The sequence below is a fragment of the Neofelis nebulosa genome, chromosome 13 (assembly GCF_028018385.1).
Source record: "Neofelis nebulosa isolate mNeoNeb1 chromosome 13, mNeoNeb1.pri, whole genome shotgun sequence".
Taxonomy (NCBI): domain Eukaryota; kingdom Metazoa; phylum Chordata; class Mammalia; order Carnivora; family Felidae; genus Neofelis; species Neofelis nebulosa.
Genome location: NC_080794.1, coordinates 40,688,902 through 40,705,361, shown reverse-complemented (window position 1 = coordinate 40,705,361; position 16,460 = coordinate 40,688,902). Strand labels below are relative to the sequence as shown.

At 40.2% G+C, this 16,460-nt stretch overlaps 1 protein-coding gene across 8 annotated transcripts in view; it reads right to left on the bottom strand.

The window, feature by feature from the left end:
• Window positions 1-16,460, bottom strand: part of LRMDA (leucine rich melanocyte differentiation associated) — a 1,033,502-nt gene that overhangs the window by 628,205 nt on the left and 388,837 nt on the right. For 2 of the 8 annotated variants that reach the window (XM_058698406.1, XM_058698408.1), the window contains exons 2-3: window positions 10,669-10,793; window positions 244-310 (exon numbers count right to left, since the gene is read on the bottom strand). The exons of 4 other annotated variants lie outside the window; for them this stretch is intronic. In XM_058698406.1, coding sequence (XP_058554389.1) covers window positions 244-284 — 41 coding nt within the window. In that variant the 5' untranslated portion in view covers window positions 285-310; window positions 10,669-10,793. The remainder of the gene's footprint in view (window positions 1-243; window positions 311-10,668; window positions 10,794-16,460) is intronic. 2 more of the 8 variants (XM_058698407.1, XM_058698404.1) reach the window with 1 other exon arrangement.

The window sequence follows — 16,460 nt, the reverse complement described above, 5'->3', positions numbered from 1 at the left end:
ACATCCCATGTGATGCTCGGAACAGCTCTCTGAGGTAGGTGAGACAAAGATTTATTATCTTCATTGGACCAAAATGAAAACAAAGCCTGTACCCATTAGTATGTAGTGCTAGTTTTTGTAGTGTTGTGTAGTTAGCAAATGTTCCCTTGTACATTATTTGTATCAAGATTCCATAAAATCATCCTGAGAGGTAGACAATAATATCCTTACTAACTGAGGAGATAGAGAAGTTAAACACTTTACCTTAAATCCCCACAGTGAGTAAGTGTCAGGGCACAAGTCATCCACTCAGTCCAACTTCTTCCCCAGCCTGTAAGAGGAAGGGTGAGTGATCTATGGCCAAAGAGCATGTGGGAAAATTAAAATTAGAACTTGTATGACCTGATGGGCATCCCTCTGCCAAAACTCACACTGATTCTTATGCCTCAGTTAAAATCTGTGAGAACTCTCCCAATATTAGTGATAAGATGGGCCACACAACAGTGAGTTTTTTTTAATGTTTATTTACATATTTATTTTGAGACAGAGAAAGCATGAACACATAAACAGGGGAGGAACAGAGAGAAAGAGAGAGACAGAGAGAGAGAGGCAGAGAGAGAGAGAGAGAGAGAGAATCCTAAGCAGGCCCCATGCTAACAGCACAGCACTCCAATTCACAAACTGTGAGATCATGATATAAACCAAAATCAAGAATCACACACTTAACTTACTGAGCCACGCAAGTACCCCACAGTGACCTTTGAAAGAATATTTAAGAATACCATAATGATCTAGCTTTCCAAGAACACGGGAACCTAACATAGTCTGCAGGCTTTAGAGAACACATTATGGTTGACAACAAGGTTTCACAAGGTGACCTCTCAGGCTTGCAAGGTTATTCAAACACTGCTTAGGTTATATACTATTTGTTTTAACATTTCCAATAGCAAAGCAAATAGACAAATAGATCAGTGAATAGAATAGACAGTCTAATTAGAAATTTTGTATGTGATAAAAATAGTGGTTCAAAATGGTTAGCAAATGGCCTAAAAAACAAATGGATTGGGGATATATATCCGTAATTTTTTATCTCAACATGAAAGCATTCACACACAAAGAAGTCCAGTGGATCAAGACCTAAAAAACAAAATTAAAACAGAGTTTTAGAAGAAACACAGGAGAAAATGTTTATAGCCTAAGGATGAGACTCCTGGTCAGACCCAAGACACATATAGCATATAAAGAAAAGAGTTGTTAATTTGACGTCGTAATTAAAAACCTGTATGTAATTTTAAAAAGCACCATAAATTTGAAAGACAATAGAATGGAAGAAAATATTTGCAATATATGAGAGACTGAGGCCAAGAATGCCTGAATATATAAAGACTTACTAGAAATCATTAAGTAAAAGTCACACAAGGCAATAGAAAAAAATGGGCAAATGATATACACAGGCAATTCAAAATAGAAAAAAACAGATAATAAATACATGAAATGATTCTTGAACTTGGCAGGAAAGTGAAACATTTTAAATGGCAAGAGAATATGCCAATAGATTGCAATAATTTTCAAAGTGTGTTAATATCAAATGCTGGCAGGAGAATGGATCAAATGATATTCTTTCCACACATCACTGGTAAGAACGAATATTGATAAAATCATTGTGGAGAACAATTTTACAGCATGCATTACAATTTAAAATATGCATACACCATGAATTAAGCAAGTTCACATCTTAAAATATACCCAAGAGAAACACTTGCACATGGACACAAAAGCCCATAACAAAGACATTTACTGATGCAACAAGGAGGAATTACTAACAACCAACATGTCTATCAAAAAACTAATGGCCAAATAAACTGGGCATATCCATACTGTGGAATATTGCACTCAAATTGAAAAGCCCAAGTATTGTATGTCTATAGGTACTGACATGAAAAGTTATCAGAGACATACCACTGAGTGAAAACAGCAAGCAGCTGAACTTACACAGTACCATAAATTCTTTAGTATTTGTATATATAAATCTATGTGTATGAGTGTTTAAGTTCACAGAAAGAAGATAAGCAAACATAGCCAACTTCTAATATGGTTGGCTCTAAAAAAGAGCGGAGGTGAGGGTGAGGGGCAGCTAAAGTGGACAGAGCCTGAGCAGTTAGGAGTATGGAGAGTAGTGTACTTGTGTAATTAAAATTTCATTTTCAATAAATAAAAAGACATGGCAGAACAACCTTCCCCCAGAAAATTCTCACGGTCTCTTCTGAAATTTATAAAAAAGAAAGGAAAAGAAGGGAGAAGGGGGGGGGGAGAGGAGAGGGGAGAGGAGAAGGGAGAAGAGGAGAGGGGGAGGGGAAGGGAAAGGGGAAGGAGGAGGGGGAAGGAGGAGAGGAGAGGAGAGGAGAGGAGAGGAGAGGAGAGGAGAGGAGAGAAGAGAAGAGAAGAGACAAGAAAAGAAAAGAAAAGAAAAGAAAAGAAAAGAAAAGAAAAGAAAAGAAAAGAAAAGAAAAGAGAGGTTATAATGGGGGGAGGTGAGAAGCAAAACACTATTCTAGTTTGGGTAGCGAGGCTTATGCGTTGTCAGACAGCACTGTGGCATTAGAAGGAAGGTTTCCACAGGTATCAAAAGAATATATGGACCGGCATTGGTATGTTTCATCTTCTCTTATGAAGAGCTCCTGAAAGGCATGAGCTTTTTTCACCTGGCCCAGTGTGAGCTACACACTGCCATTTACTGAAGTAAGGCAAGGTCCACATTTGATGCCTGCCTCTGTGGAGTGGACAGAGGGGCTAGGGTACTGTTAGTGGGTAGTCACAGGGGCCTCAGACTGCGTGTCCCTCACCACCCCCCCTCCAAAAGAAAGGAGTCGCACAGAGCCAGTCACAGCAGACAGCCAGGCCTGGCCACGGGCACTCAATAACCTTCTTCTACAGACTTTGAGCCATAGAGACTGGGAATCCTGAGAAAAATAAACCTCTTTTTGCTCTAATTAAAAATGTGAAAGGGAATAATAATCTCCATAAAGCCACACAGATTGCTTTTAAAAAATGCCAATTCCTCTTGGGCCAGCTAAACAGAGTTGTGTGTGCCCTCCTGCAACTTCACAGAGAAAGAACAAGGTATGAGTGAGTATTGCTTTAAAGACTTGTGAATCTTATGATGTGGAATGGTATCGCTTTGTATGGTCATTTTACCCCTGGGCTAGTGTTCAGGTTGTGTGGTTACCTTAGCTCCATATAAACAAGAAAAATATGATTTCTCACATGTGCCCAGCACTCTGCAGCACTCCTTTACATTTATGACCCAATTTAATTCTTCCTCCAATCTTTTTATTCCCATTTCACAGATAAAGAGACAGAGGCTTCAAGAACAAAGCATTATTTTCACCATCATATTAACATTTGAAAGACAAAGCCATTTATTGCATCTCCTGTCAGCATCCTGCTCCTTTTGCTGGATGCTAAATCAATCCTTTGTTTGACTGAAGAGCAAATTCAGCTTCTCTCTAATATGTGACTATCTTTTTGCCTCTCTTTTTATGGGGCATTCCAAGAGCCTTTGGGGAGAAGATCTTTCCTCGCATTTTTTTCCACACTAAAGTGGCAGGGGGAATATTTTCTTTCTCTTTGTTACACCGGGCTGATGCTGACTTAACTGTTTGCATCAATGTCAAAGACGGGTTCAGAAACATGGCAAAGCCTCTGCCCCTTCACCAGGTTTCTTGGCTTGTAACTGTTTAGCTTCTACCTATCTATCTACCCAGAAATTAGCTAGGTTCATTACATATTTTATTTCATCTTCAGCACAAATCTGTGAGGGATGCACAATGACCCTCATTTTATAGATATAGAAACATAGGCTCAGTGAAGTTAACTTGCCCAAGGTCATATGCTAGGGAATAACTTCAAAGTTTGCATATTTCCAAAGCTTTGGCTATACCTCAATATGTCACTGTCTCTGTGGCACTGGGGCAACAAACATAAACATTCCTTTCAAGTATTACATAGAGGGTGATCATCTAAATCTGGATAGTTCTGAGAGTGAAAGGCGGGGGGAAAGAGTGCAATTAATAATTACACCAGGAAAAACAGGCATAAATTGAGACTATCCAAGGGAAATCAGGACATCAGGACATATGGTCACCCTGATTATGCACCACACAAGGGAACATCACCCAAGAAAAAAACGAATGTTCTAAAACCCATAAACCGTGAGTGATAAATGTTTCATTCCAGGAGGACACAGTTGTGCAGATGGTCAGGACCTAGCTTAACCTCTACAAACCTCAGAAACAGAAGGAAATCTAACAAATACTAGAGCACCTAACTCAGAGGGGCTCCTCTCCCACCCTTACTGCATTTCCAACAACCAACAAATCTTTATTGCTTGCCTGCATCATATAACAATACTAAAAGTGAAGCCAGGCAAAAACAGGACCAACAAAAACATACATGACATCCACTGTAGGGGAGGAGTCACCACAGAGGTCTTGCTTTGTCCTGGAGCACATAACACTGGCCAGGGCTTCATAGATTTCCAGAAGCAGTTCAGGAAAACCAAAAGCTGTTTTCTTCCCTGAACCCTCTCTTCCATAGCAAGCAGAATCATACGATTACGGGTAGGAAGATGCCACAACCTAACGAGGTCACTTGCTGGGATTAGGCAATGCTGGAGGTGTCCAGGGGATTAGTACATCTTCTCATCCCTATGGTATGGAATAGTCCATAGAATCCCTGTGAAATTACAGACTTGGTTGCTTTCAGAAAATCTATATATTCAGTATTCAATATCCTAGGGAATAATTGCTCCTTCCTGTTTTATAACATAATGTTCAACTCTGTATTGTTTATTCTCAAACTGGGTTATTTAGATTCATAAATCATCTAGCAGCAACTAACCCCAACATCAGAACCTACTCACACATGAAAATGTACAGCATTACACTTTTTTTTTAATGTTTATTTATCTTTGAGAGAGAGAGAGAGACAGACAGACAGACAGACAGACAGACACAGAGCACAAGCAGGGGAGGGGCAGAGAGAGGGAGACACAGAATGCAAAGCAGGCTCCAGGCTCTGAGCTGTCAGCACAGATCGCAATGCAGGGCTCAAACCCATAAACTGCGAGATCATGACCTGAGCCCAAGTCAGGTGCTCAACCGACTGAGCTAACCAGGCACCTTGCACAGCACTCATTTTAATACTAGGGGTTTTTTTTTTAGCTATATGGGCACGTGTATGCACACACACATGCACGTGTGCACACTCACACACACGCACACTTTGTGTGGATGGTTCGGAACAGGGAAGGACACCCAAATTATCACCAAAGAAGAGGATGTGCTTCCTACAATCCAGGAGATAATTTTCATCTTCCTAGGCTAGTCTTTACATTTATTATACAGGCTACCAGGGGAATCTGGCTGGGCTGCAGCAAATGTTAAGAAATTTTTAAAAAGGAAAAAAGAATCCTTTTAAAACTTTTCCCCACTCTATCCCCATCTGTGGAGTCCATACTAAACTTCCAGTCCCTGTATACCTGACTAGTACCCAGAGGTCCCAAGAACTACCCCCCACTGCTGTCTGTCCTCACTCCCATAAAATTGCCATCTGTCTCTCCACAGAGGCCAACAAAAATCATACACACTCAATGGAAAGCAGAGAATTTCCTTGTGAGCTCTGTCCAGATTTACTAACGACTCAGGGTCACATGTCAAAGCTGGACCAAATTTCTGCAACTACCTCCAGGAGAGTATTTTTATTTTTTTTAAATCAGTAGTCTCAACTTCAGAACCTCAGATATGACAGGGAGCAGTCCAAAATAAAACTAATTTACAACATTTCCTACCATGCAATTAACCTCTTTTCCACAGAATGTTGCTTTTTTAAATGTCTGTTGCAAAACAGGCTCCTAAATGAATGTAATTTCCCACCCACCTTTTAGCAAAAATTATGTGTCATTTCGCAACTAATATATGCAGATTACAACAACTCTTGAAAATGAGCTTGAGAAGAAGTTTTCCATCTCTGTTTTCTCCCCAGTTTTTAAAATCTTGGTTTTCAGTGAAATCAAGTGAAGTTTGGCTTCTCAGGCCTGGATGGAAGTGGAGTTGAGACCAGAGGATGAAATGGTCTGGGGCCTACAACCAGCTTTCTGGATCCCACCAAAGAAAACCACTCCAACAATGCCTGGTCCTGATGGGGGTCTGAGCCATAAAATAAGGACCTTGGGGATATCTTTTCTAAGGAAAGGGGTGGATCCTTGCCCTCTCCATTTTGGCCCTTCCTAAGGCCACATTCATGGATCTCAATGGAAGGGGACCTTCTTTGCTTCCCAAAGCCATGCTACAAAGGTGGATTACTTAAGAAACAATTAGGTGCGTACACAAAGCAATTTGCAGGCAGCCGCACTCCTTCAGCTTTCTAAGTGAAGGGCCTTTCAAGGCTGATTTATAACACTGTCGTCTTCAGAAGGCAAAATAATTAATAGGAGCATGGACTTCTAATTTCAGTGACTTCCAGAGAAAGTGGATTTCATTTGATTTATGACGGCCGGTGACTTTGCATTTTATCAGTTCATTCACTCATTATTTATGCTGATGGCCAATTTCAATGGGTCGCTATCATCTAACTCGCTACTAATCAAAGAGAATTAGGGTTCACTGCATTATTTAGAAGTCGCTAATTTATCTTCAGAACAAGTAGTGAGAAGTTTGGGGCCTTCCACAAGAAAAAACTGAACAGCTGGCTGAAGCCAGAAAATTTGGTCAGCATTATAAATGGGTTTTATCAGGGGTATTGCAAGTTGATGAGTTTCGAGTCAGAAGGAGAGAAAGAAAAAAGAAAAAAAAAGAAGCCAGGAAGAAAGACCAAAACAGAATAATGCTTAGAAAAAGTGAAAATACACTCTGAGTTACCACTGTGATCTGACCAGCCACACAATCACAAAGGGCTGTCCTCATCCTATAATCCTGGGATTTGGGCATCTGTATAATCTTAGTATTCAAATATCCCAGCATCCTTCAGTGAAGTTCAATAAGCAAGTACGTTTGCACTGAAATAAGCAGAGTTGCCTTGTTTCTCATTTTAAAGTCATTTTAATATGTTCTAGACACAAGATAATGGATCACATTTAAACACAAGAAAATTAAGTCCCATCAGCAAGTAATAACACCCAATCATATTCAATCATGTTGAACAACCACCTCTTCCAAAATTATCCTCTTCTAGGTGAGGTTAAGAAAACAACAATTAAAAAAAAAGAGGTTGTTACCTTACTTTTATAAAGATCCAACTTTAAAATATCTCTATGTCACTTCCCATAAGGCAATATATTATCTGGTGTTCATGCTTCTGGACTTTGGCTCTGGTCCCTCTTTTTTATTTTTTTTATGTTTATTTATTTTTGAGACAGACAGAAACACAGCATGAGTGGGGGAGTGGCAGAGAGAGAGAGGGAGACACAGAATCCGAAGCAGGCTCTAGGCTCTGAGCTGCTAGCACAGAGCCCGACACGGGGCTCAAATCCACAAACTGTGAGATCATGACCTGAGCTGAAGTCAGAGGCTTAACCGAGTGAGCCACCCAGGAGCCCCTGACACTCTGGTCCCTCTTACCAAGATATTCCTTTGTCTTGATATCCACACCAAGTAAACTCCTCTTGTCTTTCAAATATCAGCTTACCAGATCTAACTAGATACCTTTCCCTGCTCTCAAAGCCTCTGGAACCTTGCATGGTTATCATCCTAATTGTACTCTTCAGGAGATTATAAGCCCCATGAGAGTAGGAACAGAGTGATTTCTTAGCTGCTAAACACCAGGACCCCATGTATCTGCTGAGTCAATATTGTTCATTATGTTGTTGCTTTGACTTTAATATTTTCTATACCGTTCAACAGTTATTCTCTCCATCCAAAGTTTACCCCTTAAGAAAACTAGATGGTAGTACATGAGCAATTGGAAAACACTAGTTTTTTACCCATACGGTATTTTTTGGCAACTTAAAAACCAAGGAGGGGAATAAAGAAAGTAGAAAATAATATCAATTTTTCAACACTTTTAAGTTTGAATGGGAATGCCCAACTCCTGATGCTATTAAGGACTTGCCAGCTTGTTGGGGCAGTTCCAATATAACCCAAAGGGAATATAAGGCTCCTAAAATAAAAGGCTCTGCCGTTTGCAATTTTCATAACAATCCTTCTATACTTTTTTTAATCTCAAGATGCAAAAATGGCTACAGACTAATATCAATATAATCTATAGATGAGTTTTTAATCTTTCTATTCCCAACCCCAAACACCACTTTTTAGCTTTGACCAGGCTCTCCTTGTAGTTTGTTTCTAGCATGACGCCAGACTATCAAGGTGCTCATATAATAAATATGGCCTTATTAAACTGGATGGAGTAACCATGCGGAATTACGACTATGGGGGTTTCTTTAACGGGAAGACACGATGTTTATCATATTGATGATCTAAAATAAATTCTGGGACTCCAGCACTTATTTTCACCCAGTTTCACAATTTATATGCCACCACAAGTAAAATAAGACTCACGAAACACAAACCAGTTCACCTTCACACTCTCATCAATTGCTTTTGCTTCTGGCTACAGACACAGCAAACACCATCTTCCTGTAAATGATACTGAAATGTGTGGCCACATCAAATCTGATGCTGTTAGTTTCCAACATTGATTTCCTTCAGTGTATGTATGGGTTTTTACATGACCAAACTGTGTAGAGCTCCTGGAAGGCCCATGGACTGCCAAGAAGTCCTCAGACACAAAAGAACCATTATCCCTCAGGGTCAAACCTAGAAAAAAAGGAGCCGGCTGTTTCTAAATATTTACAACAGAAGGAATTTAATGCAGGGAATTGGATATACAAATGATGGAGAAGCAACAGCAAGAAACCACAACCACCCTCAGGCTGAAGAAACTACAACCACCCTCAGGCAGAGGGCTGGGACAAGGTCTCCCATTAAAGGGAGAACCCTGGTGGGCCACATCCCATAGGAATTGGAGCCACAGCAGAGATTCAGCCCCCGACAGAGTAGCCAGCAGAGGCAGAGTGGGGAGAAGAACCCTGGCTTGTCCCTTCTTCCCACCATCCAGTCTCCTTCCAGGGTCCCCCATTAGTGAAACCAAAAAGGAAACCACCCAATGAGAACTTGGGAAATGCTCCTGCAGGTGACAGCCTCCTGTGATAGACAGAAAAGCAGGTCAAGAGCAAGAATGGATCTATGAAGGTATCTGAGGCAGATGAACTTAAACAGAAGAGAAATGCAGCTTGTTGTCAATACCACATTCACTTTTCCTACCCAGTATCTAAAGTCTAAGTACAAGAGATAATTAGAGAGGCATTAAGGTAACAACTCTAGTGAGCAAAATTATAATTCATTTGGGGGTATCCTGAAGATTTATGAGCCTAGTTCTCCTTTGGAATTGTAAAGTAAATAGGTAGATGTATATGAAAACATGTAAAGAAGCAGGCAGGATATGAGGTGGCTCGGCCTGGATACCTAGCATTGGATCCCATCAGTGGGTCTCAGAATGACAAAAGCAAATTTGTAGGCCTGCTGAATAAATAGGGACGTTGAGTAGAAAGCAGCTAATTTAGCCAGTAAAGCATTACTCCCAAAGAAAATTCACACTCTACTTCAGTGACATATTATGAAACATAAATCACTTTACCAACAGCCACAAGGTGAAAAAGACCTACCAAGTAGAGTAGGGGCTTCAACTACCAAAACTCAAGACTTACTTCCTCCAGGAAGCCTTCCCTGGCCATTCTCTGCCTATAGTAATTTCAACTACAAATAAGCTAAAATGACATTTTGACTGGACTCCAAGATCCCCTGAGGGTAGGGGCCAACATTTACTTTGGTGGTGTTGATTTTTATTGTGGCAACAACACGTAACATTAAATTTACCATTGCAAACATTTAATTGTACAATTCAGTAGTGCTAAGGATAGTCACATAGATGTCTAGAACTTTTTTATCTTGCCAAACTCAATCTCTGTACCCACTAAGCACGAAATCTCCTTCGTTTTCCTCTCTCCCCAGTCCTTAGCAACCACCTTGCTCCTTTGTTTCTATGATTTTGACTTCTTTAGATACTTCATATGAGTAGAATCATACAGTACATGTTCTTCTGTGACCAGCTTATTTGGCTTATCATAATATCTGCAAGGCTCATTCATGTAGCATGTAACAGAATTTCCTCTTTGGCTAGTGCTGCATGATATCCAATGCTATGCATAGAATTCTTCGCATATACCATTCATCTGTCAGTGGAGACTTGGGTTGCTTTTACCTCTTGGCTGTTTTGAATAATGCTACAATGTACATGTAGGTGCAAATATCTCCCTTTGGGATCCTGCTTTGAATTCTTTTGGGTATAAAGCCAAAAGTGAGATGGTTGAATAATAAAGTAATTCCGTTTCTAATTTTGCTAAGAATTTACTTTTAGGTCTTTAATCCAACATAAAAGCGCAACTTTGTTCTTTTGCATGTGCATGTCCAGTTTTGCCAACACCACTTGTCGAAGAGACTGTCTTTTCCCCATTGTGTAATCTGACACCCTTGTGAAAAATAACTTGACCATATACACAAGGGTCGTGCTCTCTATTCTATTCCAGTGGTGTATACACCTGTCTTTGAGCCAGCACCACACTACCCTCATTACCTTTGCTCTGCAGTATGTTTTGAAACCAAGCAGTGAGGTCTCCAACTTAGTTCTTTCTCAAAATTTGTTTGGCTACTCAGGGTCCCTTGAGATTCCAGATGAATTTAAGATGGTTCTTTGTATTTCTGCAAAAAAAAATGTCATTGGGGTTTTGATAGAAATTATATTGAATCTACAGATTGCTTTGAATAACATGAACATTTTAATAATTTTAAGTCTTCCAGTCTACAACACAGGAGGTCTCTCCATTTATTTTATCTTCTCTCATTTCTTTTAGGACATTTGTGTAATTTTCAGGGTACAGGTCTTTCACCTTCTTGGTTAAGTTTATTCCTAAGTACTTTATTCTTCTTTTAATTTTTTTAATGTTTATTTACTTTTGAGAAAGAGAGAGAGAGAGACAGAGCATGAGTGGGAGAGGGGCAGAGAGAGAGGGAGACACAGAATCCAAAGTGGGCTCCAGGCTCTGAGCTGTCAGCACAAAGCCCAACGCGGGGTTTGAACTCACAGACCATGAGATCATGACCTGAGCTGAAGTCAGAGGCTCAACTGACTGAGCCACCCAGGCACCCCAGTACTTTATTCTTCTTGATGCAGCTTTAAGTGGGATTTTTAAATCCTTTGGTTTCCATTGCTGTTATCATTTATTGTTGGCTCTGCCTCTATTCCACACTTAATATAGTGCTTTCAATAACATTCGATGACCAAGAAATATTTGTTGAAGGGAAGACTGAATGAATGAACGTATCTCTCCCCAGCTAACCTAAAAGGCAATGTTAAAAGGGCTGAAGCTGCTTCTCTGTTTCCAAGAATGAGACCACCATGGGCAGTTCCTTCCAGTGACATTGGTGCAGATAATAAACACCTTGTTAGCCTCAATCCTCAACTTTCAGGCCTGTGTTGATAAAAAAAAGTTTTACCAAATTCCATGCAAACAGGACTAAAACATTATTTTTCTTATTATTTGATTTTTGCCTTTTATTTGAGATTTGCTCTTTATTCACTTGACTTAATAAGTCTCTCTTTCCCTTTAATTAATTTGAATAGTTAGTGTGAATCTACTCAGTAAGCTAGGTGGGCCTGTTTGTACCTTGCTGAGTTTGAAGAAAGAAGCTCTCACCCAAGACAAATAAATAAAAACATGACACGAATAGCAGCTGCAACAGCATTACTACATGAAGGAAATGCATTCTTATTTAGAAAGTACCCTTGGCATTTGACGTCCCAGGAGGTGAATTCCTTCCCATGAGCCATAAGGTAAATCAGTAGCAGTGATGATATGAAATTTTGGGGGTAGTCTCACCCTGCAAGTTGTGACTGTCCACCCCAAAATGTACCCCAACTACACAGATAGAGATTTTTAAGTGTTAACCTTCTATTACCATTTCCTTATATTTCCAACTTCTTCCCTCTCTGCCCCCATGTGGTTCTTTTATTTAGGGATGTAACGCAGAGGGCCCTTTCCCGGTTTTTCTTCTCTCTATCCAAGTTACACGAAATTCAACAAAGCAAGTCTCCCTGTGACTCGGTTACCCAAAAATGTAGACTTGCCAGGGGGCACACGATCAAGAACTCAAAACAAGAGCAAAGCATACATGACAGCCTGATTCTTGGCTAAAGTGGTCACAATGCCCCTGACCTTCGCAGCTGCCTGGTATCATGGCAAAAAAAAAAAAAAAAGAGAGAGAGACAGAGACAGAGAGGTTGGGGGGGGGGGGGGCCAGGGAGGCAGACAAATGCAACAACACAGCCTCACGGCCACTATTACAAAATGCTCAACTCAAGATAGGAAGTACACATGGGACTGTCAAAGGCAAATGAGAGGCATAGAAGCTGGGGGAACACGGGACTCACTGCCGTCGTATCATGACAGCCAGGCAAAAGCTGAAGAGTGGGAGTTTTTGAAACAAATGCCAGTGAAATGATCCATTCAGTTATACTTGATATGTCTGGTATAATATAGCTTGTTCCAGATGTCAAGTAATATTGCCAAACCATGCTCACTAATGTGAAAACCATTGTTGCTGATAAGCCTAAGTGTTGTTGGATTTGTACAACAGCCACCCATCTGCAAACAAAATATGGCATTTAAAACAAAAACAAAACAAACAAAAAAACCCTCATAAATTAAGCCAATAAAGGGATTGACTGAAAAATGTAATTTATAAAAAGCAGTTTTCCTCTGAGAAACTTTTAAAAAAATATTTCACATTTACACACTTAAGTTATATTCAATTTTATACAAAAATTATAGTAATTGTCCTTCACCTAACATGAATGTTATAATTATACTTTCAGCGGTGGTGTGCTTCAACACCCAGCCATAAGAAAAGTATGGTGTGTTCACAACCAACGCAGGAAAGAACAAATAGATTTGCAGCATTTGACGTGACCCTTTTAAACATACAGCTCTGAAATATCCATTGTTCATAAAATTCATAAAGGGCTGCATATGTACATCCCAACTCCCTTTTCCATTCGATATATATGAAAATGCAATTTACTGTATGTCAAATGAAAAATGTGGTTTTCAAATGCATTGACAACAGGTGCTAGTTAAATGATCAGACGCTATTTGTTACCTAGCCCCTTACTCTCATTTGCAGCAAGATAAATTGCATTTTAGAAGAGTAGTGCGATCTAAGGGGTCTTGACATGTTTTTATTGATTTGCATAGGTTATATGCATGTATTCCTGTTTGTAGGCAAATAGTGCCACAAGTAAATTCAAGGCACCGTGCCTGTGTTTCGAGAAAATTGGAGTCATCACAGGGGAGCCAAGATGGAGTGAGCCTGGGTAAAAGAGACACATCCAGCCTGCTGGAATCTCAGAACCTCTATTAAGATTTATAGGCTGTAGGATTCTTTTGGGCTTCAACATTATTCTTAGTAAACCCTTTCTGTCTTCTGTTGTTTATAAAAACTGGCAGCTTTAGCAAAGACAGAAGCTTAAGTTGTAGGTAGCACAATTTAACATAATAGTTCTTGCCTGTCCTCCAAATAGCCTAATGCTGATTTTGCAAAAGGAAAAGAGAAAAGGGGAAGAAAAGCCACATGAAACCACATACCATAAGCTGTTGCTCTGACACGGATGGATTTGGCTGTCACTACAGAAAAGCATTGGTGAAATTTGATTATATTTCTAATGTCAAAATTTACTAACTTTTTAGACTCCCGGGTTCCATTTCTCATTTGATTTTTCATTTTGTTACCTCAGCACCATCAGGCCCATCACAGAGAGTAATGTACCAATTAGCCCAGGGAGCCACTTACTCAGAAGGGACTTTTTCATCGACAGGGGCTTCCCCTTCTTGCTGCCACTACCGCCACCCGGCTGAGCCTTCCCTTTTACCTGAGAATCACACACCTCTCCTCCACCTCCGCTCCCCACCTGCACCCAGAACACTCACCTCCTCTTTCAGAGTCGGAACATTTCCCCAGGTATTCATGGCCTGTGATATCTCCTCTGCTGTGGTATTTTACAACTTTCATTGTTACTGGTCTTTTTACCAATTTAACTATGAGGACGATAGTGTTCTTACCTCAAGGACCTTATAAGAACCTTACAGTCCTTGCTGTTAAACTAGTGAAAAGATTAATAGCAACTTCTGAACTTCTACTGGAACTTCTAGTTCCCATTGTTCCTAGCGCATGCCCCGCCCAAAGCAGAGGACTGATAGATTTTAACGGGGTAGAATAATGAGTACTGCCTCTGAATGAGAATCTATACTCTCAGGGCACTCTCCTACACATTCCCCTATCTGATCCTCACAGCTGAGGTGTACAATGGCCATGACCACCATCCTCACTTCCGCTGGGTTGGAGGAAGTGACAGAGATGCATGGGAAACTAAGTCCAAGTTTCACAGCGTTCAGGACAGAACAGACACCTGAAATCAGGATTCCTGGTCCAGTGACTGTTCGTTCCCCTTTTATACAGCACACTCATCACATGGTATGTCTATCCTTTGGTATGATGCTCAAACCCCGCTTCCTATATAAATCCTGCTTTCTTTATTATAAAGAAAACACTATTTGCCCACCCAAGGATCCAGTATATCCTTACTCCAGGACACAGCCTGCACAGAGTTGCTGCTTGCTCCACTTAGCAGGAAGAGATCTCCCAAACTTACCTAGTAGCTGGGTGCAAAATGGTCAGTCATCTTGCCTTTATTTCTCCCCTGAACTCATTCATTCATAACCTCCACACACTTACAAAAGCCTGTTTTTTCCAGGCATTATGTCAGGCCCAAGGAAACAAAGAGAGGCTCTCTGCCTTCGTGGAGTTTATAGTCTAGCCTTGTGGCTTTCCAACTGTGTGACCATGATTCACTTTTTATTTAACATGATGACTCACCGTATGTGTGTACACACACACACACACACACACACACACACACACACACACACACTCAACACATCCCTCTGGAAAAAAACATTTCATAAGGCAATAATTAACCCTACCATGTGTAATGTACTCTGAGAGTTTCTCTTATTTTATTCTGGTTGATTTCATCTATTTAAAAATGACATTTGCAACCCTCTAAACTAATTTCAAGGCAAATAATGAATCAATAGCCACAGTTTGAAAACCACTCATCTAGCAAAAATGTGGAATGACCTACATCAGGCGTTAGCAAACATTTCCTGTAAAGGGCCAGATAGTAAATATTTTAGGTTTTGTGGGACAAACAATAAAGTCAAGGATATTATGAAGGCATTAATAACAGAAAAAATGTTTTCCCCTTAATTTTTTCTGATGAAATTCAAAACAGTGTAATAATCGAGTATAAATTTTCATAACACACATCTAATAATGACAAGAGTAGAATTTATTCTGGACACGGAGACCTGAATTTCATGTAATTTTCATGTATCACAAAGTATTATTCTTCTTTTGATTTTTCACGCTACTTACAAATTTAAAAACTATTTTTAGCTCACAGGCATATGACAAGAGGCAGCAGGCCACAGTTTGCCAGCTCCTGACTTATAGCAAAACCACTCTTTATTAACATCCCTAGAATTTCAATTGTTTTCTTTACAATGCTGGGCATAGAGAATATCTTCAACTCATGCTTGAGAAAGATTCAGAAAAAATGTGAGTATCTAAATAACTGAGGAATTTTAAATTTAACCCTCTCAACACACTATGAGTTTGGTCCCATTATTCCCATGTTACCAATGAAGAAACCAAGGCAGAGGCATAACAGGACTTACCTAACAGCTTCCAAGCCCAGGACTAGGTACACTACACCTAGGGGCTAACATGACCAAGGAGGGGAGACAAGATCAATTCTGGAACAGCAAGCCCTCACTCCTCTAGAGGCACCAGGAGAAATTACCATGCATTCCAATAAACACATTTTCTCTTATACCATGCAGGTTACCAAAAAGGGCCAAGGCCAACTTTACCTGTCTCTTGTCTGTACACTGATAACCTACAGGGGCCTTGGATCTCAAAGTCCCTGAATGATAATCACTTGGGATGGAACTAAGTTACCACTGAACCTCATTGACAGGCAAGTCTTTGGGTTTTAAAGGGTATGAAGCAAGAAGTCAAAGCATAGTACCCAAAGTCTCTACATACGCTCCCACCTCCCTGTGCATTTGGCCTAGTGCCCACAAAGCCAGAGGGAACAGCAGGGTCCTCAAAGTTTGGGCAGCAGCATGTGGCAACCACAACCCATGACCTGAGTTCCCAGGATTGGTTCAAGTCTATGTTGTGGGTATGTTCTTCCGGAAGGCAATCGTTCACACAGACAGAACACAGCATTCCAAATCTCAGGTTACA